This window comes from Bemisia tabaci, chromosome 8 (assembly GCF_918797505.1).
Source record: "Bemisia tabaci chromosome 8, PGI_BMITA_v3".
In the NCBI taxonomy this organism is placed as follows: Eukaryota; Metazoa; Arthropoda; class Insecta; order Hemiptera; family Aleyrodidae; genus Bemisia; species Bemisia tabaci.
Genome location: NC_092800.1, coordinates 2236160 through 2260166, shown reverse-complemented (window position 1 = coordinate 2260166; position 24007 = coordinate 2236160). Strand labels below are relative to the sequence as shown.

General features: G+C 39.5%; 1 protein-coding gene across 1 annotated transcript in view; it reads right to left on the bottom strand.

The window, feature by feature from the left end:
• LOC109030132 (uncharacterized) overlaps positions 1-24007 on the bottom strand; it is a 135432-nt gene that overhangs the window by 44636 nt on the left and 66789 nt on the right. Inside the window, exon 9 of the mRNA XM_072303131.1 lies at positions 9799-10024. Within this exon, the coding sequence (XP_072159232.1) occupies positions 9799-10024 (226 nt within the window). The remainder of the gene's footprint in view (positions 1-9798; positions 10025-24007) is intronic.

The window sequence follows — 24007 nt, the reverse complement described above, 5'->3', positions numbered from 1 at the left end:
CCGGCTAATCGGAAAAAGGAATAATTACTAATCTAAATTGTGCCAATTTTCCCATCATATCTATATTTTTCCACCAGGGGTTTGACCGGGTGAAAATTATTCGAAATTCGACATCAGCAGAAATAGTAAAGTGCCTTGTTATGAGTGATTTTTTCACCTCAAGTGGGCACTCATAACCTACGGAGAAAACTTTCAGCGGTCGTCTTTCACCTTGTTATAAAGTTGCTTTTCATTAGATTTTTACAAGCTTTTCTCAGAGGAGAGGATCCTTTGACATGAACCAATAAAAAATTCCATCATAACCAACAAAAAAATAATTTTACGAATATAATCTGATGAGAGACGACTTAACATTCGAAAACTTAAACCATTTGAGAGGATGAAGGAGAATTTCTGCACTTGAACCTTAGAAACATTAAGAGAAAAGCATTTCTTTAGGTCAAGAGCTCGAACAATATTGCCACTTCTCAGGTACAATTTAATATAAACTTCGACGGATTACTTACAACTTCTCAAGAGAATATCGTAGAGCTCTGGAAGAGCAGTAAAGCTTAATTGGAATAGATGCAGTTTCAAGAAAACGCGAACACTACTGAGAAATAAATTATGAATGGTGGCGTACCAGTGGCGTACCAGTGGCGTACCAGTGGCGTACCAGTGGCGTACCAGTGGCGTACCAGTGGCGTACCAGTGGCGTACCAGTGGCGTACCAGTGGCGTACCAGTGGCGTACCAGTGGCGTGGCGTGCTTTGCGATATATCGATTGATCTGTCCTTTAAACCGATGGCAAAGTATCGATCAACATGTTGTGCGCAACTAACACCTTAATAATCGATTCTTTACTGTTACTTTAAATGGGGAGATATCGATAATAATCGATCATTTACACTTCGCCACTGGCGCCTACTCTCGATCAAAAGTATCCTTGTGTGCTTTTCTTGATAAACAGATACAAGCTAAATCGGTACATGAGTGCTTTCTATAGATATGAGCAAGTTTTCACAAAAACACAATGATATCAATTTAACCTACTTTGACACTGAGTCATTCTCCAGAGATGCTCGTTTCCAGAGAGAAACCGTTCTTTTTAACAAAGCTTCTTCAATTTATATGTATGAATATTTTCATTTTCGGCTTTGCGATTTTTTTTGATTTGATTTTTGATTTTTTTTGGTAGGGAGGTAGCACTTCTTTGTCAAGGGCTCATTATGGAAACGAATGGGGAGTGTATAGATTCAATTTTCAGGGTTACATATTTTCAGAACGGCCCCTGAGAAGAATGGAGCGCTAGGCAAGGTCTAAACTACATGAGAAATTCACAAGTTTCCTCTTCGAATGTTTCACGTAGATTATTCACGCAACTTTGAAAGTTCGAATTTCATGTCCTGCACGAGATATTGAAAAATATTTTATGTACGGACCAAATGGAAGTTCGACTACACAAACGACGTCATATCGACGGTGAAACTACCAAACCACGTATCTCGTTTGCGGTGTTTAAAAATCTACGCTCACATTTTATTTTTTTGAAGTAGACCAAATCAATATCATTCCTTGAAATTTTCACGGAATTTTCTCCGCACAAAGAGGAAAAATCATAGAAATTTTCAAGACTGGATGCTAAGTAGTTTTTTATTTAAAAAATAAAGTATGACAGGAAGTCTGCGACGTCGCAAACCGAGATACGTGGTTTGGTAGTTTCATCGTCGATATGTATTTTTTCCATTGAACCAACGTTAATTTGTAAACACCAATATCTTGTTCTGGAGTTGTTTTCCAGATTTTCCTTTGTATGATTTGTTTTTCTCGTGTTTTGAAGAGAATACATGTAACATACTATGCTTTAATTCATACCCTGTCCAGAGGTCTATTATGAATACATCACTCAAAGAGCGGAAACTCATAACTTGGTAAGTGGTATTAGGTCTTGCAAAGATTCTCCAATAGTGTCTCTTACTCAAAGGAAGTCCAAAAGCTAGATCTCGGCTAAAATTGAACGTAGAAACTTGCTGTTCGGCTAGATCTTATTATTTTCAGATAACCTAAAAGAACCAAGCATCAAAACACGATTCTGTGACCAGCGCACCTGCCCCATTGAAAAAAAATCGGTCGATTATTAATTATCAACACAATTTCCAAGAGTCTTTTGGATTATTGGTGGAAGTTAAACAGAGTAAGGAGAATTCTTGCGATAAAATTTTCCGCTCAGAAGCTTCCGAGCATATTTTCTCAAAACTTCATTTTTGCACTAACGGCTCTCTTCGCTATCATGTCAGACCTGAAGACGCACAGTGAATCGAATCAATAGGAGAGGTCGGACAAAATTTGGAAACTCTAAACGCTCATAACTCTGTTTATGCAATGCTTTGAGGTTCTAAAAGTGAACCATTGGTTGCTTCGTGGAATTTCCCTCTGGAGGCACCCCTTAAAATTTAAAATGTGTCGAAATAAAAATCAAAATTTGCAATTTTATTCAAAAATTTCATGGCCGACCTCTCTAATGGAGAATTTGCACACAAAAATTGTATTGCTTCATCTAAGAGTGCTTAATGAGCTGAGTTCGCAGTATTTTTTATTATTTTTTCTGGCATGGGAAATTGGATAAAAATAGATTTAAAAGTGAGAAAATGTACCGCCTCATGACGTCATCCGGCGGCCATTTTCCATTTGAGCACATGTATTTTAGGAGATTTAGTTATTTCGTCATATTTCATCCAATAATTGTCCAATTTAGAAACCAAGGATATTTTCGTACTCAGTTTTCCCAGCGGTATCATTTTAAAGATGAAATTTACAAAATTTCAGACACCTGCGAGTTCTCTATGGACGTATTTCTGCCAAACAGAACTACATATTATGCATATAGTCATATGGGTCTCAGGGCTCATGTCTTAATGCACATAGTTCTGTTTGGCAGAAATACGTCCACCGAGAATTTGCAGGTGTCTGAAATTTTGTAAATTTCATCTTTAAAATTATACTGCTGGGAAAACTGAGTACGAAAATATCCTTGGTTTCTAAATTGGACAATTATTGGCTGAAATATGACAAAGTAACTCAATCTCCTAAAATACATGTGCTCAAATGGAAAATGGCTGCCAGATGACGTAATAAGGCGGCACATTTTCTCACTTTTAAATCCATTTTTCTCCAATTTCCCATGCCAGAAAAAAAAATTATAAAAAATACTGCGAACTCAGTTTTGACAGAAATATGTCTCTATTGACTCGATCCACTGTGCGACGTCTCCTAGATCCAAGCAGTCGTCTCTAATTTGGCCCATCATTAGCAGTTCCTGGAAAAGGATGCAAAGAGGAAGAACTCTTTACGGAGGAGTGACTCCTCCATAGCTCTCTCACGGCGACCCCGACTAATTGGAGCACACGACGGGTCAAGGGCGCGCTCTCGCGGGACCCCCGAGCGTTACGTGTCGCGCCGCTCGGGCTTCACCTGCGGTGTTTAAACTTTCACGGCGAAAGCTTTTACTCTAAACGGCACTGCTTTCAACCGGCAGTCTCCTCCATTATTCCGCCGAACGGAGCCCGTTTCTCCGCGGAAAGTTCGACAATGCACCTATCGCGAAAGATCACCGTTTGAGTAGTCGGCTCTCGCTCGCGAAGCCAAGACTCTTTCCACAAACCGTTGTCAGATTTTTATTGAAAAAAGTTCACTTTGTGTTGAAGCAAGTTGACGATACCCCACAGCGTGGCGTTTTACAAATCAGCGTTTTTTACATCAATCAACTCAAATTAAATCAGATAGATTTGCTTAAAAAAGCTGATAGTATTAGTTTGTGGTCTAAGTGTTGCTGGGTCCTCCTTTTCTTGGATTTACAATTAAATTAGTAATAATGAATTGTCATTGAGGCTTTGGTTTCAAATTTTTGGTTAGGTTAATATTTTTAATTTTCCTCTTATCGCAGTTTACTTTTCTCAGCATTGACTGTTAAATTTTGACTTTAAAAACGTGGAAGATCGGACGTATTTACTCTAAAAGGAACTATGTTGCACGAAAATCCTACGCACAAAGTTCTTTTTAGAATAAATACGTCCGATTTTCAAAATTTGCCGAGTTATAAAACCATTTTCGTTCTTTTTCAACTAAATATCGCCTTTTCCTGGACGTAGGAACGTAATCTCATTCCGAGATTGCAATATTGAAATTCAAAATTCAATTTTTTTACAAGGACGTACGTATGTAGTTTCTGTTGAAAGTTTGTATGATTTTTACTTGAGATCAGAGATATCAAGCAGTGAAATTTTCAATTTGAGGTTTCTAGACCTCTCCTGGTTAAAGCGTAATTAGCGCGGGAAAATTTTGCAACATTGAACTTAAGTTACGTTCTTTCGTCAGAGAAACAACGATGTATGGAAAATTTGAAAAAGAGAAAAAGTTATGGCGAATAGTGGCATCAAAATTGTGTCAAGTTCTGAAAATCTCTCATATTGACGCTGTATGAAAAATGAACTTCAATATTTGCAATATACAAAAATAAAATTGTATACAAGATTTGTATAAATTTAATATAAAAAATTGTAGGTAAAACTTATGTAAATTTTGTGTTCAAACTTTACTATTATGAGGTGATACAAAACTTCTGAGAGTTAAGGAGGCAATTTTATGAACAAAAAAAGAAAGGTTTCTGGGCTCGGATTATTTTAAAATTTCGTTTTTAGAGAGTTTCTTTTGAAATCTGAAAGTTTCTTAACTTATTCCAACAAAACATGTTTCTAGGACGGGTTAAAAACGGCAACAATGCGGCAGTTCACTTGGTCCAAGAAGTCAGATAGAATCAACCTGAGGTGTAACTAAGCTAACCGTTAGCCGGGTTGATTCTATTCGACCCACTCTTAAATCAAGTTAACCGTTTACTCGTAGCCGTTTTTAATCCGACAACTACTACTTGATTCAAAGTGATTTCTATTTCCGGTGTACGCCAAGTCAAGAGATCGTTCCTGTCTTGCAAAATAATGGTTTTCCTTTAAGTTTGGCAACCGCGAGCATTGTCAAATGCTGACTCCTGACTCGTAGGGAGCACAGCATGTGCTCTTATATTGCCGAAGTTACACGGTAAAAAATATCCAAAATGGTAGATTGCATTCAAAGTTAGTATACATTTTAGCCGGGTTTTTTACTTTCTCGCTCCCATAGGGTAGAGAGGAAGTATTGTCATCCTCCAAAAAAAAAAAAAAAAAAAAAGTTGAAATTTCATCATTTCTAGACGTTTTAAGGTCCCAGGAGTAAAAATAACCATACTTGAAAAAATGTGTGTCCGTCCGTGTGGCGTCCCCCAAATCTGTCTACAGCGATATCTCAGAATCTATCTGTTCGATTTCATTCAAAATTGGCACAGGACACCATATCTATGGTCTCCTTATGCACGTTCAACGATTTTGAGGTACGCTAAAATTTGGGGGGGCTACGCTCAATTGTCCATTTTTAGCAAAATCACACGGAAAGCTCATTTTGAAAGACTGTAAATTTTGAAAAATGTCTTTAATTCTTTAACAATGGGCATCAAGCACATCACCTGGGTCATTAATTTAAGTTCCAAAAAGATCTTTGGACTAAACTCAAAATTCAAGAGATACGAGGCCCAAAAGTAGGGCACTTTGCTCCGCGAAACAGCTCATTTTCAAGGACTGTAAATTTGAAAAAAAATAAAATAAAATGCCTTCAATTCTTCGAAAGTTGGCATCAGAGCACCACCTGGTTCATTAATTTAAGTTCCTACGAGGTCTTTGGACTAAACTAAAAATTGAAGGGTTACGCGTCATATAGCGAGGAGAGCACTTCGGTCACACGGAGAGCTCATGGACTGTAGATTTTGAAAAAATGCCTTTAATTCTTTGAAAGTTGGCTCAAAAGCACCATCTGAGTCATTAATTTAAGTTCCTAAAGGATTCATGGACTAATCTCATAATTGCAGAGGGGCCGATAGGAAACGCTCAATTCTCTGATAAATGAGTCGGAGCGCTTCTAGATAATAGCAGCAAACGCTTTGAGTCAGGTGAAACCTAGGAATTCAAATGCATTATATAATGCATCATATACTATTTCCAAAATTACTCCGTAGGTAATCACAAAGCAAAATTAGACAACTAATTAGATACATACTCACATTACAAAGGTACTATGAATCATCAAGCTAACGCCAAGAACTGACACTTAGATCTTTATTAAAAACTAATATGTTTGTTGTTAATGAATTTAGAATCCCGGCAGATTCCATCTTTTGCGGTTCCTTTTTACGAGGTACTAAGCACAAATATAATGTAATAATTCGGCACAAATATGACTGATTTAATGCTTGTTAATGAAGGAGGTTATAATTGTTATAACGTGACGTTTGTTGACTTGTCTCTCGTTGACGTTTGTCGATGGCGCTCTCTATTGTTTTCGCTTTGAGTTACGGGGATACGCGGTAAGGAGATGGCGCTCCTGGCGGGCGTGTCGTGAACCTTCCAGCAGGTAGATTCGCCCGCCAAATTTAAAATTTGGGAGATGCTAAGCGAAAACCGTTTAGTTTTAAGACTATTTGAACATCGAATAGTCATTCTACCCATTCAAGTAGATATTTGATGGCTTTTGACCGTGCTTAAGGAGAGATTATAATATAAAATCGTATCTGAAGTATGATGTCAATGAATCTAATGGATCCTAATGAATCGTAGAAAAGCTAAGATTTTTACGGATCGCCATCTTTGACAGGAGACTTAGTTAATCAATTACATATTTAATTGAAGATGCCTCATAAAATCAACAAGTCGAGTCCGAATATATGAATTCACCACATATCGCGAAGACATTTACAATGAAGTTCAATGGTTTGAATAAAAATTTCATAACTATTATCCTGTGATCAAAATTCCAATCAAACTTTATGATTTTGTAAAATTGGCAGTATTTTTCTAAATATTCCAGTAAAAGTGTCTATGCCGGCGCGAAGCGCCGGCTCGAGCGAGAAAGTCCCGTGCGGTCCCCGCACCAATCCGCTAAGCGGATGGGGGGGCGAAGCCCCCCAAATGCCGGCGCGTAGCGCCGGTACGCGGCGCGAAGCGCCGCGCATAAATTGGCCGGAGGCCAATTTTTGATTTTGTTTTGGAGTTTTAAAAATTTGTTGCCCTCAGTTTTCGAAGAAAGTGAAATTTAATAAAATTGCATTAAAAGTGTTGATCCGCGAAGGGATATTTAAGGGACCTCAGGCCCCTTTTCCTATGATTTTGCTTGTTTCTACACGGTATTGTCGGGTCCAAGCGAAATTAAAGTAATCAGTCTTTAAGATATTCCTACTTAGTTTCCCCTAATCTTATCCCCGGATATTAGAAAAAAAATAAAAATCCAAAATACTAAGTCCCAAGAGCATTTTGTGAAATTAGTCTAAAGTCTTTATTGCACATATACTGCATTACTTTTTTCATGAGTCAACTCAGTTCTAATCTTACGTTAGATAAAATGAACCACGATGCTTTAAATTTTCAACAAATAACGTTTCACATATGCCGCAGCCTATCTTAAGGACAATTGTAACAAAGCAAAGCTCACAAAATAAATAAACTCAAAAGGAAAAAAATATGTATACAATTTTCGGGATTTAAAAGTAGATAATCGACCAACGCATTCACACACCTTCAATATAAAGGTAGGCAAAACTAGCTTTTTCGAGTTTAAATAGTGGTATCAAGATCTACTTGGATTTTTTTCAAATTATTTTTAACAATTAATTTAATTTATTCGAACGAATTTGAAAAGTGTCATTTCCATTCAATTTCGGACGGCACTATACTTTATTCATGACTCCATCCCAGTCTCGGTGAAAGAAAACAAAATAAAACAAAAAACGACCCCTGAACCGTTTTGTCATGCTCGCCGTATAATTCCTAATTCCGAATTTCGAATATCCTGGCAACTTGGTCCTCGCGACTGCTTCACCGGGCCCCAACTGCATTTCAGATTTCAATTCCGCTCACAGTAAGCAAACAAAGACCTCCGCCTGTGCAGTGCTCTTTGGGCTCGCTATTCCCAAATTGGGTACAACTTCTGCAACTTACAGTACGATAACAACGTCTCTTTGACTTCTTCGTGTTTCGCCCAGTTCAGTGCGCAGGGTTCTCGAGCACTGGATTCTTTTGATGGTAAAAATTTGTTCAAAACTTTGGCAAAATATATAATTAACGAAGTTCCGATTTTGAAGCCTGGAACTTCAAACTCATGCACTGGAAGAAAAAGTCGCTTGGATCTAGAGCCCAGACTCTTAAAAACATTGACTAGAAAAATACTCTTGATTCAATCGGACTTTCTGCTTGAATCAAATGGAAATCCGCCTAGATCAAGAGGCTGGGCTCCTCGTTCCAAGAAAAAATCGTATTGAATCAAGAGTATTTTTTCTTGTCGATGTTATTAAGAGTCTGGACTCTAGATCCAAGTGACTTTTTTCCAGTGTGACTTGAAAATATTATCCCGTCGTCGCTTGTATGAGTAGAGGCATAATTTTAATTTGAAAGTTCCGAGCAGTGATTGAATTTTGATGATCATGTCTTCGTGGCTGATGATACAAAACTGATTAAATCTTCCAGAGGCTTTTCGCAAAGAGTAGTTTATATACAAAAGTAAAGTTATTTATAAAAACTTAGATTTCAAAGTCGAGGAACTGTCAAGTAACAAGGTGGAGAAATGGTGCTCTGTCCACAACATTTCGCGGGGAGATCAAAGCCAAGAAGTTCCAAAAATTATAATTAGAGTCAAAAATAATTTTTTTTTAACTCTAATGAGTACCAGTGTAAAACTGATGGGGGAGAGTGTCCAGCACAGGCAGTTTGCATTGGAATCGCAATTTAAAATAAAATTATTTTTGATTCTAATTATAATTTTTGGAACTTCTCGGCTTTGATTTCCCCGCAAAATGGTGTGAACCCAGCACCATTTCTCCACCTTGTTTCATACAGTTTCGGGCCACTTCTTAGTGTCTTTTTCTCTCATTTGGAACTGTTAAGTAGGGAACTATTTCCAAAAATTCTTATATTCCTTTTTAATCTATCAATATTAATAGGCGGGACTAGGTTGGGCTCTGAAAAATGATTTATGGAAAGATTCCGAAAATGATTCTTTAGTGATTAACACAAGAGAAACTTCGATCTAGTTGAAAAAGTCGACGAAATCCACTTGCAAAAATTCGCCTAAGGCTGAGGAAACAGAAGAACAAGGGGAAAACGGGAAACAAGGCTAAAATACACAATTAAAAAACGAGACGTTTCGACTCAAAACTGAGTCATTTTCAGTCGGAAATGTTACAATAAAAATTTTAAAAAACATGAAAAACCTGAGCCCTACATGGTGATGGCCGGGATCTGCGAAAAAAAAATGATTGGATTTTTTCCCCCTTTTTTTTGCAGATCCCGGCCACCACCATGTAGGGCTCAGGTTTTCATAGTTTTTTAAAATTTTATTGTATTTCCGACTGAAAATGACTCAGTTTTGAGTCGAAACGTCTCGTTTTTTTTTAATTGTGTATTTTAGCCTAGTTTCCCGTTTTCCCTCCTTGCTTCTACTGTTACCATTGCGAAAAATTTTCGTAAACACGATTGTCCCAAAATCCATCAACAGTATTGTATAACAGGCCCACAGGGCTCATGATTGCTATTATGGAAATAATACTCAAACTTCGATTTAACGCGCATGGACAATAGACCGTTTACGGATTTTCTACAACAGTATGACGAACGAAAAATTTTGCTTCCTTGTTCTCGGATGGGATGCTCTATAAAAATGTGTATATCGGCCGAGGAAATGGAGACTGACCAGAAAATATCGTTGCAGGAGGGTGAGGATTGGACGTTGCCGTCCCAGATCTGGAGGCGGGCACTGCAGTCGACGAGCGGCTGCTGCGTGGCGTGGGTCGTCGGGTGAGGACCGGGTGACGTCAGGTGGAACTTGAGCACGGAGAGCCAGACCTTGAACCGTGACACCCGGTGACGGCGGGGCATGAGCTCTTGGTAGCGAGGAGGGAGCGATCCTGTGTCTTCCCCTGAAAAACAAACGGAAAATCAACTATTTTCCCGGGTTTTCCGTTAACTGCCATGCAATGGAGATGTTGCATGTGCTCAAAAAAAGCTCTCAAGTTGAGGCCAAAATGGAGGGGATAACCCACCCTACCCTGAGAGTCCACCACTACATCAAGACAAACTCTCCATGCGAAGATAGGGAGCAAATACATTAGCAGTGATGCCGTGTTTTCAGTTTTCGAGTCTCCAAACGCTTAAGTAGAGTTTTTAGAATAAATCGAGGTATTAATGATTTAAAGTAAAACTAGTCTTGATGCATATTCCTTGAAAAATTCGCTCCCAAATCCCAATTTTTAAACATCAAAAAGTCAGTTAGAATTTTCTTTCCACCATAAAGATCCATGTAATTTCCTCCAATGAAAATTACAAATTTGCGAAATACTATTCTACCTTAAGCACTTTTTAACTATGCGGCCCCGACTGCAAAAATGACCGAGAATTACCGACAAGGCCATCGTGGAGGCTTCTTCAATGTTAATCTCCCGTCGCGTTGGTAAGGCGCAATGATACAACTATACGTACTCTCCGGAACGCGGGAGGTATCACGCCACAATTGAAGGCGTTTTGAAATCTGTCAAGTTTAGATATCGGAACTGTCGTGCCGCATCTACTTCGATGCAACAGATTGATGGAATGACGGATCTTCAAGGTAAATGCGATATTCCTGCACACATATCCTTGTTTCAAATTTGCTCATTTGCTTAAAAGTATCAACACGTCAGTTTAAACGTTCTTTCCGTCATAGGGATCCATGTAATTTCGAAACTTTAAACACGTGTTTCTCAAAATTGCAAAAACTGCACTTACGCGCCTTGTCCTCCAAGCCCCTCAATGGAGATGTTGCATGTGTGAGGAATTTGCGATTTGACTACTGATTCTAATGTAAAAGTTCGCGAGAAACACGATGGTGCCACTGGTTTTCTCTGAAATCAACTCCCAAGCTCAAGAAAAGCTCTCAAGTTGAGGCCAAAATGGAGGGGATAACCCACCCTACCCTGAGAGTCCACCTCTACATCAAGACAAACTCTCCATGCAAAGATAGGGAGCAAATACATTAGCAGTGATGCCGTGTTTTCAGTTTTGGAGTCCCCAAATAAAGTGGCAGCCCTGTCAATGTATTTTGGGAAAATCGTGATTTAAACAAAAAACCAATGGCCGTGGCATGGAAATTTCGAAACGTTTCAATTCAAGTCCGACGAAATATTGCATCGTTATATTTCATATTAAGGCACGGTTTCTTTATCTCTTATATCTTTCCAATATACTTGTGTTGTTTAAGACTATGCAATTTCCGAAAAAATGCCGCAAAAACCGACTTTTTGCATAACCAACTGCAGAAAAGAACTGAGCAACGAATGCAAACTCAGGAACGTCGCCAAGTATTACGAGAATAGACTCGTGAAAACAAAACAAATTAGAGTATAGGAGAAAGACGGATAAATCGCCGAAGAGAATTAAAAGAGAAATTCGGGGTTTTAAAGTTACGGGGAGCATCGGCTGATAATAATGACGCTGACGCGCTGGTGCGTTTGTGCTTGTCAAGAGGAGATGCGGAGAAGACGAAGCGCCTTCAATTATAAACGATACCAAACGCTACCGCCGCGTTAAAATAGTTGCATCCCAACGCCGTGCGTTCGACTCACGGAATGAGAGCATTATATTGTTTGTTCGTTCTAGCTAGTGATACTGTTGTTGATGAATTCATTTTTATTATTCGTTGGTATATAACGCGTCTTAAAATATATGATTAAGATCGAAATCATGTACAATTCAAAATCTGGTACCGCAAAATTGGTATTTTTTTGTCCATGCCTCCTCTATTTAGTGCTATTAAATGTCTTGGAAAAGTCAGAGAGAATGCGATGTCATAAATATTTGAAATATATAGAAAATACTTGGGAAAAGGGCCAACTCCCTCAGCACCATGTGAGAGACACTCGAGGTTTGAATTTAATAATTTTTGGCTTCTAAATTCCCTCTTAGTGGCAAAAGAGCAGCTAATCCTTGTATTTTAAGAGGTGGTGAGCTCACTTTACACATGTTAGTTACTACACACTTGCCTCTGTTTACCTTAAGAGTATAGTATAATTTTGATTTGTAAAATCGTTAACTTGAATAGTTATAAAAAGAAGTTAGCTTTGAAAAATACATTTTGTAAAGGCCCTAAGATATAATTATGCCGTTTGTCCGGGAAAAATCTGGACAAGGCTTATCACGCCTTTGAACTACTTGGGATTTAAATCCACCGAATTGTAAAAGCGTGCATGAAGAGTAAAATTCCATTCCAATCATTTTTCCGGACAAATTCCACTACATGAAACGAACGAATTGATGTGTCGTGATAAATGTGATGAACTGACAAAATAGATAATAGGATACAGTAGCATCCAAAAAAATGTGTAATACATCTAACCCTGCAATATTCTACGAGCGTATCTCGTAACAAAAACTCCGCGAGCAAATAGATAATTCAATAAACTAATGAAATGAGCAGGCGAGTGATATACTTCGAGCGAAAATAAATAATGTATCACGATCCCTTTGTTTTTTTTTTTCGGACGGAACCAAATGAACATTTAGAATATGAAACGATGAAAGGATACGGAGACGTGACGTGAATCGCTTTGGCGCCATATTTCGCGTCGATCCGCTGACGTGAGGGCGTAACTCAACTTCGAGACGAGCCCTGTTTGACGTGTAACTTCACGCTTTGCGACGATGAAGCATAAACCGAGTTACGCGTTTACGTCAGAGATGCCGCGATTTTTCAACCGTGCCCAAGCTCTCACACGAGTACTGCCATGATAAGGAAAAACGCCGTATGAACCTTCAGACGTTGCCAAATTGTCTTCAATAAAACATGAATTCCCTGGTAAACTTATGAATATTTTTCTACCAATTTTGCAGAGAATTTTGTTCGTATTTTGATCTAAAGTTCCTGAAAATTTCCAGGAATAATACTCATAATGGACCACTAGACAAGGTACGAATTTAAGCAGTCTGATACAAGTTTCTTAACCAGAATTTCACGTAAAACACGATTCGCACAACGAAAATTACCGAAATCAACTCCTTACGAAGATATTAACGTTTTTATTTCACATTTGTTACGAGGCATTTCAACTGCCCGCTCACAAGAAACTCAAAGCTCTACGTGAGTCAAATCGCTTACTGCAACGGTTTCAGCAAGCTTCTTTATCGAGCAATGTTCATTTCCCATCGTGTCGTTCAAACTGTAAGCAATTTGCTATAGCTGAGCCAAAGCGTCAAGATGAGGTTGCCAGATTTTTATATCGCAGAGACAGTCATGATAACTGTCTAGCGCGCGATGTGAATCACGTAGAGCATTGAGTTTTAATGAGCGGGTGGTTTGAATTCACGCATCAGGAATCATTAAATATCTTTGTAAGGAGTTGGTTTCGGTAATTTTTGTTGTGCGCATCGTGTTCTACGTGAAATTTTGGTTAAGAAACGTGTATCAGAATGCTGAAATTCGTACCTTGTCTAGTGGTCCATTATCTCAAAAATAAACATTTTATCAGAGGAAACTTGGCAACTCTCGAATGTTCATACGGTGTTTTTCCTTATCACGGCAGAGTACCATCTCCCTTTTCCAACATCCCGTATTTTCAAAACAGCACGCCTCGCTTCCCAACCCAAGGAAAAATTATTTGATTTAAAATGAGATGTCTGCGTGTACGTGACTCTCTTCGTCGGCCCTCCGACGTAAGGGCGTATCTCTATCTCAAGATGAGCCCCAGAAAGCATAGAGCTATACGGAAAAAAGGGCTCATATGGAAATCGAGATACGTCTTTTTGCCATAGGGTCGACGTCTTTTCCATGCGCTATCCCCTTTGCTTCGAGAGGACTTAGATCTTGACAACGGAATAACATCCCCGACGCGAAATGGCTCCAGGTGGGCTCGCCTCCTTGAAGTGAACGTATTTCTACCAAACGGAACTATGTGCATTATGACGTGAGCCCTGTTATGCATAAATTCTTATGGGTCGCAGGGCTCATGTCTTAATGCACATACTTCCGTTCGGATAGAAATACGTCCAAGTGAAACTTGGTCCTCGAGTGCGAGCTTTGTAAAACTTGTGGCGTCTTGAAAGATTTGAAAACCGTGCATGGCTTTATTATTTCTCCGGCCATTAGTCTTCCCGACAAAAATACCCCGCTGAAACTCATAACTTTTCCGCGAGGCGACGCATCGATGCAGGGAAAACTTTAATCCATCCAGCGACAATAAAAGTCTACGCGAAAGTTAGGGAATAACTTTGAATCAGATGTCATCCCTGTGAAATGTTTGCACCCTGTCTCGTAAACTGTCCCGCTTCACAATGAACGAGATATCCGTGGTGTAAGGCAGCAACCACGTATCTGGGTCTGCGACGTTTCACATCTACTGTCGTACTTTATTTTTAAGAGGGAAAACAACTCAACGGCAGTTCTTAAAAACTACCGTGACTTTTCTCCTGTATGCGAAGAAAATTCTGCGAAAACTTCAAGGGATGATGTAGAATATTTTTTATTTTTTCCTTCTACCATGTTAACAACATAATACTGAATTTAACTATCATGGTCAAATTCACCACATCCTGATCATTTCGAATGGATGAACATGGGCGGATCCAGACATCTCGAGCGGAGGGAGGAGGGGGAAGTAAGAGGGGTTCGCTCCCCCCCCCCCCCCCAGGAAATTTTTGAAGCATCCAACATGCAGCTTGAGTCAATTCCGTCATAAATAATTGCCAAATGGACGTATTTATGATAAATGGAACTATGTGCAAGTGGAAAAGTGGGGTCATAAGAATGAATGGGAATTTAAAAGCACCCGTGACGTCAGTGGCAACGATCGAGCCAGGGCACAACGGGAATATCTAAGGCGGGACTTTTTAACTCATGAGCCCTGTCCACAACGCTCTTGTCACATGCCCATGGCTCACAAGTTAGCGCTCAATTCCTTTTGCTTTAATGTAGAATCCCACTTTTCCATTTTCTCAAGAGGAACTAAATTCACTTTTACATTGTTTTTTATGCAGTTTGCACGAGCACACCCCATCTTTCCACTTGCACATAGTTTTTTTTAGCATAAATACGTCCAAAATGTAAGCGTCTTTTCTTCTTCTTTCCTCCATTCCTTCTCTTTTCTTCCTTCTCTTTTTCTTCCTCCTCTTTTTCTTCCTTCTCTTTTTCTTCCTTCTCTTTTTCTTCCTCCTTTTTTTCAGATGAACTGAAGGACCCACCCTGCATCCGCCTATGTGTGCGAATGTAATGCGTTGGTGAAAATCGGTCTTGTACGAGATTTTTTTCTTCTATCATTATATAGTCTTAGACCATCAGGGGACTGAAGTAAAGAATCAGGGTGGTTTGTCCGGCAGTTTGGCAACGAGCAACGAGTGCCTTCATGCAAGCCGTGTAGAAACGAGAGGAGAAAACTAAAAACACGACTGATTAGCATCATTTTTTCTGCATACCGTGGCAGTCCGGGATAATGCGGGGGGGGGGGGGGGGGGGGAGCTGTAACGAGGCAAATCCCGTTTCTTCAGAGGCACATACGTCCTCTGGTATAAGATAAGCCAACGTTACTGTAGTTGCCGGAATGAGCTCGCCGGGATCCTGGATTCGGGCGCCAATTTAAAAAATGCGAGAGTTTGAAAGAGGGGAAGAATGATCAAACTCTTGTGTCTCAAATTTACAAAAAGAATGTCCGTTTATTAGCTAAATTTGTGAGGATCCTACTCAAACTACACTCAAAATTAAGATAATAATTTAGCCGAAATGCCACTCACTAACATGCACCTCAAGGCTTATACGTTAGGAAATATTTTACAATCGACGATAAAATCCTAGAAAAGAAATCAAAATAAAAGGGAAGCCGAAATGCTACTCACTAACGTGCACCTCTAGGCTTTAGATTCCAGGAGTGCAGGATACAGGATCGAGGTGAGAGGGGAGGAAGAGTGAAACTGGGCGAGATGCGACTCACTAACGTGCACCTCAGCACAGGAGAAGAAAATAGAGGAAAGTGAAATGGACAGAGGGCTCGACGGGGGGCAGATAAAACGCAAACCAGGTAAAACGCAAACCCCGAAAAAAACCGGCATCTGTTGGGTGTCGCATCTGGTGAGCTTTTGGCAATATGGCGATTTGTTTACATTCTTCCTTATCACTTGCAAAGCGGAAAATTTTCCAATTTTTCCTTTGAAACTCTCCGAATTTGTCATAAAATGACTTTTTACCAAGTAAATAATTAATTCACCCCTTCTACTCAACATTTGTGATACTTTCGGTGGTTTCACTTCTTGCATAATTCTTCATGGATAATTATTTTAGCAATCGAAATGTTCTTTGACTGTAAATGGTGTGTAATTTTTTCAAGATAATTCTCTGTAAATAATTCTGTTTCCAAAATCCTATCCCGAAGCCTGATGTAATGCATTGAATGCGGAGCATTTCGACTGAAGAGTCGACATGTGTCTTTAAGGAGCTGTGTAAATGAAACGGTTGGATAAGCCTGTAAGCAGTACAATTTCTTTTGTGTGTGAAAAATAACTGAATGTCCAGAATTCTAAACATCTGACCGTATCTCAAGTACCTGAAGGAAATGTTGGTCAGGTCAGAGTTTGTGAATCCTTGGCAGCAGTTACTGAAATTCTCCTACGTACTTAACAACATTGCTCATTAAAGTTTGGTAAGTGAGAAATGTAAACCAACAATAAGTAGTGCGCGGTTTGAATCTTCGCCTGTTCTCGTCAAGAGGTAGATTTGACGCATTATGAAAAAGCTAAAAACTGCAAATAAGCTGTCACATTTCTTTCTTGAAAGATGCCTGTTCAAACTAAATTTAGTTTCTTTATTTCTGAATGATGAAAGAACCTTTAAGGGCCGAAATATCACGAATTTTGATCTATAAGTTGTAAGAGAGCACTCTGGTGAGATCCTCTTTCCTTTTTTCGAGTTACACATTTTCCAATTTTACAGGAAGTAGTATTAGTTGCATCCAGTATCACAATTTATATGTATTCAATGTGTTTCCTCATCGAAATGAGCGAAGAAAAAACATTTACTTTTATTTTCACCGAATTAATGAGAGTTTAACTGCCAACTGAGCTAGCAAATGTTTACGGTGAAGCTACTTTATTTGTTTCACGACTCCCAATTTTAGGAATTCTGATAGCGTATACATCATTTCACATTTAATGCAAGGTTGAAATACTTTATGATGGTGGTGGAAGAGACAATTCTGGTAAAATTGAGAGAATAATCAGGAAGAAAAGTTCTTAAACAAATCTCAGGAACTCCATCAGATGATGGGCACTTCACCCTCCAAGGATTTTTACACTATGGAGTTATGGGCTAATACTGACAAGCATAATATGATGGATCTGAGCGGTCTCTTACTTACCTAACTTTGATGAGCGAAGGCCTTAAATAAGTAGAAGAATTGCATTAACTGCTGCCAAGGATTCACAAACTCTGACCTGACCAACATTTCTTTTAGGTACTTGAGATACAGTCAGATGTTTAGAATTCTGGACATTCAGTTATTTTCCACACACAAAAGAATTCGTACAGCTTGCGAGCTTATCCAAACGTTTCATTTACACGCCTCCTTAACAACAAATATCGACGCTTCGCAGCCATAACACTCCGCTTTCAACGCACTACATCAGGCTTAGAGATAGGATGTTGGAGACATCAAGCATTTGATCCACGATTAATACTTATCATAGTGAGCAGCTTATGACATAGACAGTAAATTTTTTTTCGTCAAATTTCAATACAGTGTATCTGTAAGACTGGCAGTGCTGCTGTGATCAGGTTCTTGACAGATCTCAAATAGCTAAAATATCTCTATCCTGCGACATGATATGGAGGTTTATAGATTGAGAATTTGATCACAAGGTATTGATACAGTCTAGAAAAAATTATACACCATTTAAAGTCAAAAGAAAGTTCGATAACTAAAATTATCCATTATGAAGTTGAACAATCTGCGGACCAGGCTCAGAGTCTCGAGGAATCTGCTTCTCACTACATAAAGTGAAACCACCGAAAGTATCACAAATGTTGATTAAAAGGGGCGAATTAATTTTATACCTTCTAATAGGTCATTTTACGACAATTTGGAAGAGTTTCAAATGAAAAATTGGAAAATTTTCCGCTTTGCACTTGATTAGTTGTTGTTGTTGTTGTTGTTGTGTTTAGGTTGATTGGCCTAATTCCGCCTTGCGGATAAACAGCCACTAACGCCGAGTTAGCAATTTATCCTGTCACCATCCAACAGTTGCCGGTTTTTTTCGGGGTTTGCGTTTTACCTGGTTTGCGTTTTATACTAACTCGGCTCGACGAGATGCCACTCACTAACGTGCACCTCGAGCCGAGAAAGATACAGAAAAGATGAGAGAAGAGGTGACCCTCCGGAAAGGAGAGGGTGTTGAACAATGTTTGGCTTAGAGGGCTATCAGATTGATTTGAAGCTATTGAAAGACGATCTCGACATTCGTTGCAAAATTTTTGTTACAAGAAAAATTAATTAAAATATAAAATTTACAGAAATGGATGTAGGAAAATTTCCTACAGAAGTTTATAGTAGTTTAGAATTTTTTTACAATTTTTCGTTTTGGGTAAATCTACGGAAAACCCTGATTTCGCAGTTATCTTCGAGAGAGAAAAAAAAGGAGAAACAGTATTCCATTTCTTTTCATTATTCAAACAGCTGATGTACCGTCACCGGGCGTCGTGGCGCGGTGTCGCCAAGCCGTGACACATTTGTCGCTATTTTGGTCTACAAAAGAAGGGGAAAAACTTAAAACGGAGAATGAAATTCTTCGTTACAGGAGCTAGGCGGCCAGCGGTCTGTCGTCTCGCGGAGGGCGGGTATGTGGTTGGCGGGTTGCGGCCCATATGTGTGCAGGCGTCTCTCCACGAATCTCATGGATCCGACTCCGCATTCATTTCCAGCCGCTGCTCCGGATGTTGCCAAATTTTCTCCAAAATGACGAAAGTCAGACTTTCCCGATCGAGTACTATCCGGACCGTGCTAAGCAGAAAAGAGCCAAGCCACAGCAGCTATTGCCAATTTTAACCGGAAAATTTAATTTTTTGCAAAAGAACGTTTGACTGTGTGGTAAAGGTCCAGTTAAAGGATCAAATTGAGCCATCAAATTGGGCCTCTCATTGGTCGCATCCTCACCTCAGGTCTTTTTCCACCAATCAGAGCCCCAGTTTGATGGCTCAATATGATCGTGTAACTGGACCTTCAGAATGTCGGAGAAGAGGTTGCCCAAACAAGTTTTGGATTGGGTACCACCTGGGAAATGGCGACAGGGACTTCCTAGAGTCCCTTTATACTGAGAGTCAAGACAATGTGAATCCATTTCTGATTGGTTCCCGTATTTTAGGCCTTCACAGTGTCACAAACAGGAATAAAGATTACATTTTCACCGACTGCAAAGATTATATTCTGGAATGGACCAGGGAATTATGGGTTCGACAAGGAACAAACGGAATGAGAGAAGGAACGGAGAAAGGAATTTGAGAATGGGCCGATCAAAGATTACGAAAAACGTTCAATTTCTATAATCTTTATTCCCGTTTGTGACTCCATGAGGGGGTGTTGTCTTGACTCTCAGTATAAAGGGACTCTAGGACTTCCTATGAAGAGATGGCGGCAAGTTGTTAAAGAGGAGATGTTGCGTTGTCAGTTGTCTGATAATCTCTGGGAAGATAGGCACACGTGGCGTTTGGGTGTCGCAGAACGCCAGAGAGCGTTGTAGGAGCGACTTTCATGTGTGTAATTTCTTACAAAAGAACTTCAGTTCGGATTCCTTTGAAAATTGTATTGAATTTGCTTCGTACTATGCAGAAAATTCACTGAAATTTCCACGAAAACCGCACAACCGATTTCATGTAAGAAATTAATTTGCCCGATTAAATTTGGCAATAGCCGAAGTAGTTTGGTTCCATTTTACTTAACGGAACCAAATGAGTTTATTATATTTTATGGTTCTCTATTTTTCGCCATAAATTATTTTGAAAATCCAATAATATGGCAACGTTTCAGGTATCTCAATGTTTCTCTGCCTCGGATACGGACTCACTTTAAAAACAGATCCTCAGCCTCTGACCTCAATTTTAATATTAGCGCGCGTTTGCAACATAAAATCTAATTTATTGGATTTGCCAACACCGCATGGGACAGCGAAGGGCGGGAAAGGGAGATTGGTGTGGACTGCAGTCGGGCTCAGTTCAAAGTCTCTCTCGTATCGAGCTTTGCAGCCGCTCGCAGCGTTGCATTTCTACACTGAAATCCTCCTTATTTCCACTGCTCTGTGGAGAATCATTTGCTAAAACGGCAACGCTGTCTGAACCTCGCGGGCTGCGGTCAGAGAGTCGCGGGGAAAAAATGCCTCCGACCGGCCTGCAATTCGATGACGGCCGCCGACCTGGGTTTTCGTTTTGAACGATGTACGCGTAGAACACGCTGAAAACAAGCATTCTCCACATTTTTGCGTGGTCGAAGGTATGTGGTTCACACATTAGAGCAAGCAGGAATTTCAATGATAATTAGATCCGATAGAGAGACGGTTAAAAATCCTGTGGTCAAATCATATTGGATCATCTGCATCATACTTTTTTATGTATATGAATACCTCAAACGGCAACAAATCGATGCTACGGCGAAACACGATAAATTTTTACACTAAAGCCATCCTGCCAATTTTCATTCCGAATTCGACATTTATCTCCTATACTGCCGTACTAAGAAAAATCGCCGTATGAACCTTCAGGCATTGCCGAACTTCCTCTGATGGAACACGAACTCATTGAGAAAGTTAAAAACATTTATCCTTAAATTTTTCAGACTATTTTGTTCACAATTTAATCTAAAATCTCTGGAAATTTCAAAGAAAAATGTGCAAAAATTTCGTCAAAAACACATCTTTGTTCCCGGAAATTTTGGTAACTCTCGAATGTTCATACGGCCTTCTTCCTCAGCACGGCAACATACGTAATGATACATTAATCTCTCTCTACAACGAGAACTTAAGGGACTGGCCGATTTCCTCCCTAAAGAGGGGCTCTCCTTATAACAATAGGACGTATTTCTATCAAACGGAACTATGTGCATTAAGAAATGAGCCCTGAGACCCATAAGAATATGTACATAACAAGGCTCATGTCATTATGCACATCGTTCCGTTTGATAGAAATACGTCCAATAATCGATCGGGGGAAAACGGACGAAGTCGGACAACGACGATTCAATAGAATAAAGTACTATTCAGGGGTGCAAAAAGTCCGCGTTCCCTCGATCCTAGGATTGCTAGGCTCGCGGTGTCCACTGGTCGGATATAGTGCACATCGCGAAGTTACGCATTACACGGAGAAATGACGAATTTTTAACGCTATATGCGTGCATCTTAGTAAACGCGAAATGCGTGAAGTATCCCTGCAGTCTTGGAGGCGCTAAAATGCGTCCAGCGACGACCGTACTATGGCGCAATGCGTGAAGTATTCTGGCAGTTTTGTAGGCGCTAATGTGATATCCGCACCGACCGCACCGTGTGTGGCGCGATTAGATAACTCGCGGAGTCAGCGTTTTTCAACTTGTCACTACCATTGAATTTTTTCACACTCTGTATGGATTACTTTCATCCCAAATTATTAAAAAAATTACTTATAACCTAACTAATTTTATTCTTAAACAATAAAATATTATTAAAATCTTGAAGAGTCACTCACTAATCAGAGGAAGTTTGTATTAAATTCCGACGCGGTCCACACTGGTCATCATCCGGGACGCGGCTCTTAGACATTTTAATAATATTTTATTGTGTGACCGTACTCTAGTCTGGTACTTTTAACTTCTTTTTAAATTTAATTTTATTCTGTTTATTTGCAAACGATGAACACTATACCCGCACCTCTTGTGAAACTGCATTGATTTGTCAGCCGCTGAAAATTCGTGAACAACGGCAAGATTCATCGAATTCGCTTTTATGGAGGCAGCTTCCTAGGTATGACCTGCACTTTGACCTATGAGCCAGGTGAACGGCCGCTCGCTACAGGGAGGGTTACTCCGTTGCCAAGCTCGTTACGTCCGGAGGAAATAGTGACGAGGCTTGGAAGATCAACTTTCGATATTTCCTCATTTGAAGCTACAGGAAAGAATCGATTATTAAGGGTTTCGTTGCAAACACCCTGTTTATCGATCCTTTTCGATAGGTTTAAATGGCAGATCATGGATTTATTGCAAAATACGCCACGCCACTGAGAGGAAAATACACGTTTTTAATATAGAAAGTTTAAGGGAACGATCGATTTCCTCGCTGTAAAGAGGTCCGCCTTTTAAGGTTAGTCTTTACAGAGAGAGACTACTGTATTACAAAATATTCTGATTATCAGATGGTCGCAAGCCAAGGAAAGTCCGTGGTAATCCATTCCAGATTTTGAAAGTCTTTTTTTGGACGGAAGGCGTCGTTAAAAGAAAGCTTGAGCCTGTGCATCATTTACTCTTTAAAAATATTTACGTTTTACCTGACAGGCTGCGAATAAAAGAATTTGACAGGGCGTTTTGGGATCAAAATGCCCTTTTTCAACCGCCGATAAAACGAAATAAAAAATTAAAAATTTAACTTTTAATCGTAATTTTTTTTTAATTTCCTCTTCATTTAGTAGTTGCTTTTGAGAGAAATGTCATCTCTTTCCAGCAACTAGTTAGTGCTTAAGAGAGGAATGTATCCGTTCCTAAACATTTACTAGTCGCTCAGGAGAGAAAATATTTCTCTCCTTTGCACCGACTAGTTGCCCAGGAGAGAAAACATTTCTCTCCTCTGCATTGAGTAGTTGTTTTCGAGAGAAATGTTTTCTCTCCCGAGCAACTAGTTAGTGCTTGAGAGAGGAATGTATCCGTTCCTAAGCACTAACTAGTCGCTCAGGAGAGAAAACATTTCTCTCCTTTGCACCGACTAGTTGCTCAGGAGAGAAAACATTTCTCTGCTTCGCACTGAGTAGGTGTTTAGGGGAGATACGTTTTCTCTCTTAATCATGGACTGGTTGCTTCTTGGTGCCCAGGTTCCTACCAGGGAACCGATGTTTCAAACCAGTTCTTATAAATGGATCGTAATTTTAATAGATCTTTTTGTGATCCTTTCGGAGGGGGAGATCCTATTTTGTATCAACATTTATTTTGATTTTTTCGTCATCCAGAGGTCTATTTTAAATGTTTTTATTTAATTTATATGCAATAATATGGTAGCCACCGCATATCCGATCACACCAGTCACGTCCCGGATGATGACCGAAACGCGTCGGTTTCTAATAGAAAAATGTCTGACTAGAGTCCCTTTATACTGAGAGTCAAGACAACACTCCTCATGGAGTCACAAACGGGAATAAAGAAGCGTATTTTGGTTGATGATCGGTCGAGCAAAAGTGCCGCGGTCGAGCAAACAGGGCGTTGTTGTTGTTGAAAGCAGTCGTCAGAATCCGACCAATCAGAGATGAGTTGCGAAGAGTTGCCCGGATCATAAGAAAATACGAAAAAGTCATCCCGGTTGTCGCTGCTCATAATTAAACCAGACTAGAAATTATTATTTTAATTATTAAACACAAAAAAAGTAAACGTTTAAACTAACAAATGACAGGTTTGGCGTTTGGCGGTCTTTCTAATATATTTAGAGGTTAGGCATTCGGCATTGATGCTTGTTGAATGCCATCATTCACATCGGGGTTACTCATGATCCTACTTTTTGTAGGGTTCACTTTTGGCTCCAACGTTTGCAAGAATTCCACCGTCCATCTGTCTGGTGAGTCCCGAAAAAGTTTGATCGCGTCAAAGCAAAATACGAAAATAGCATGATCCACCCATTTTGGTTCGACCGATCATCAACCAAAATACGCTTAAGATTACACAAATTGAACGTCTTTCGTA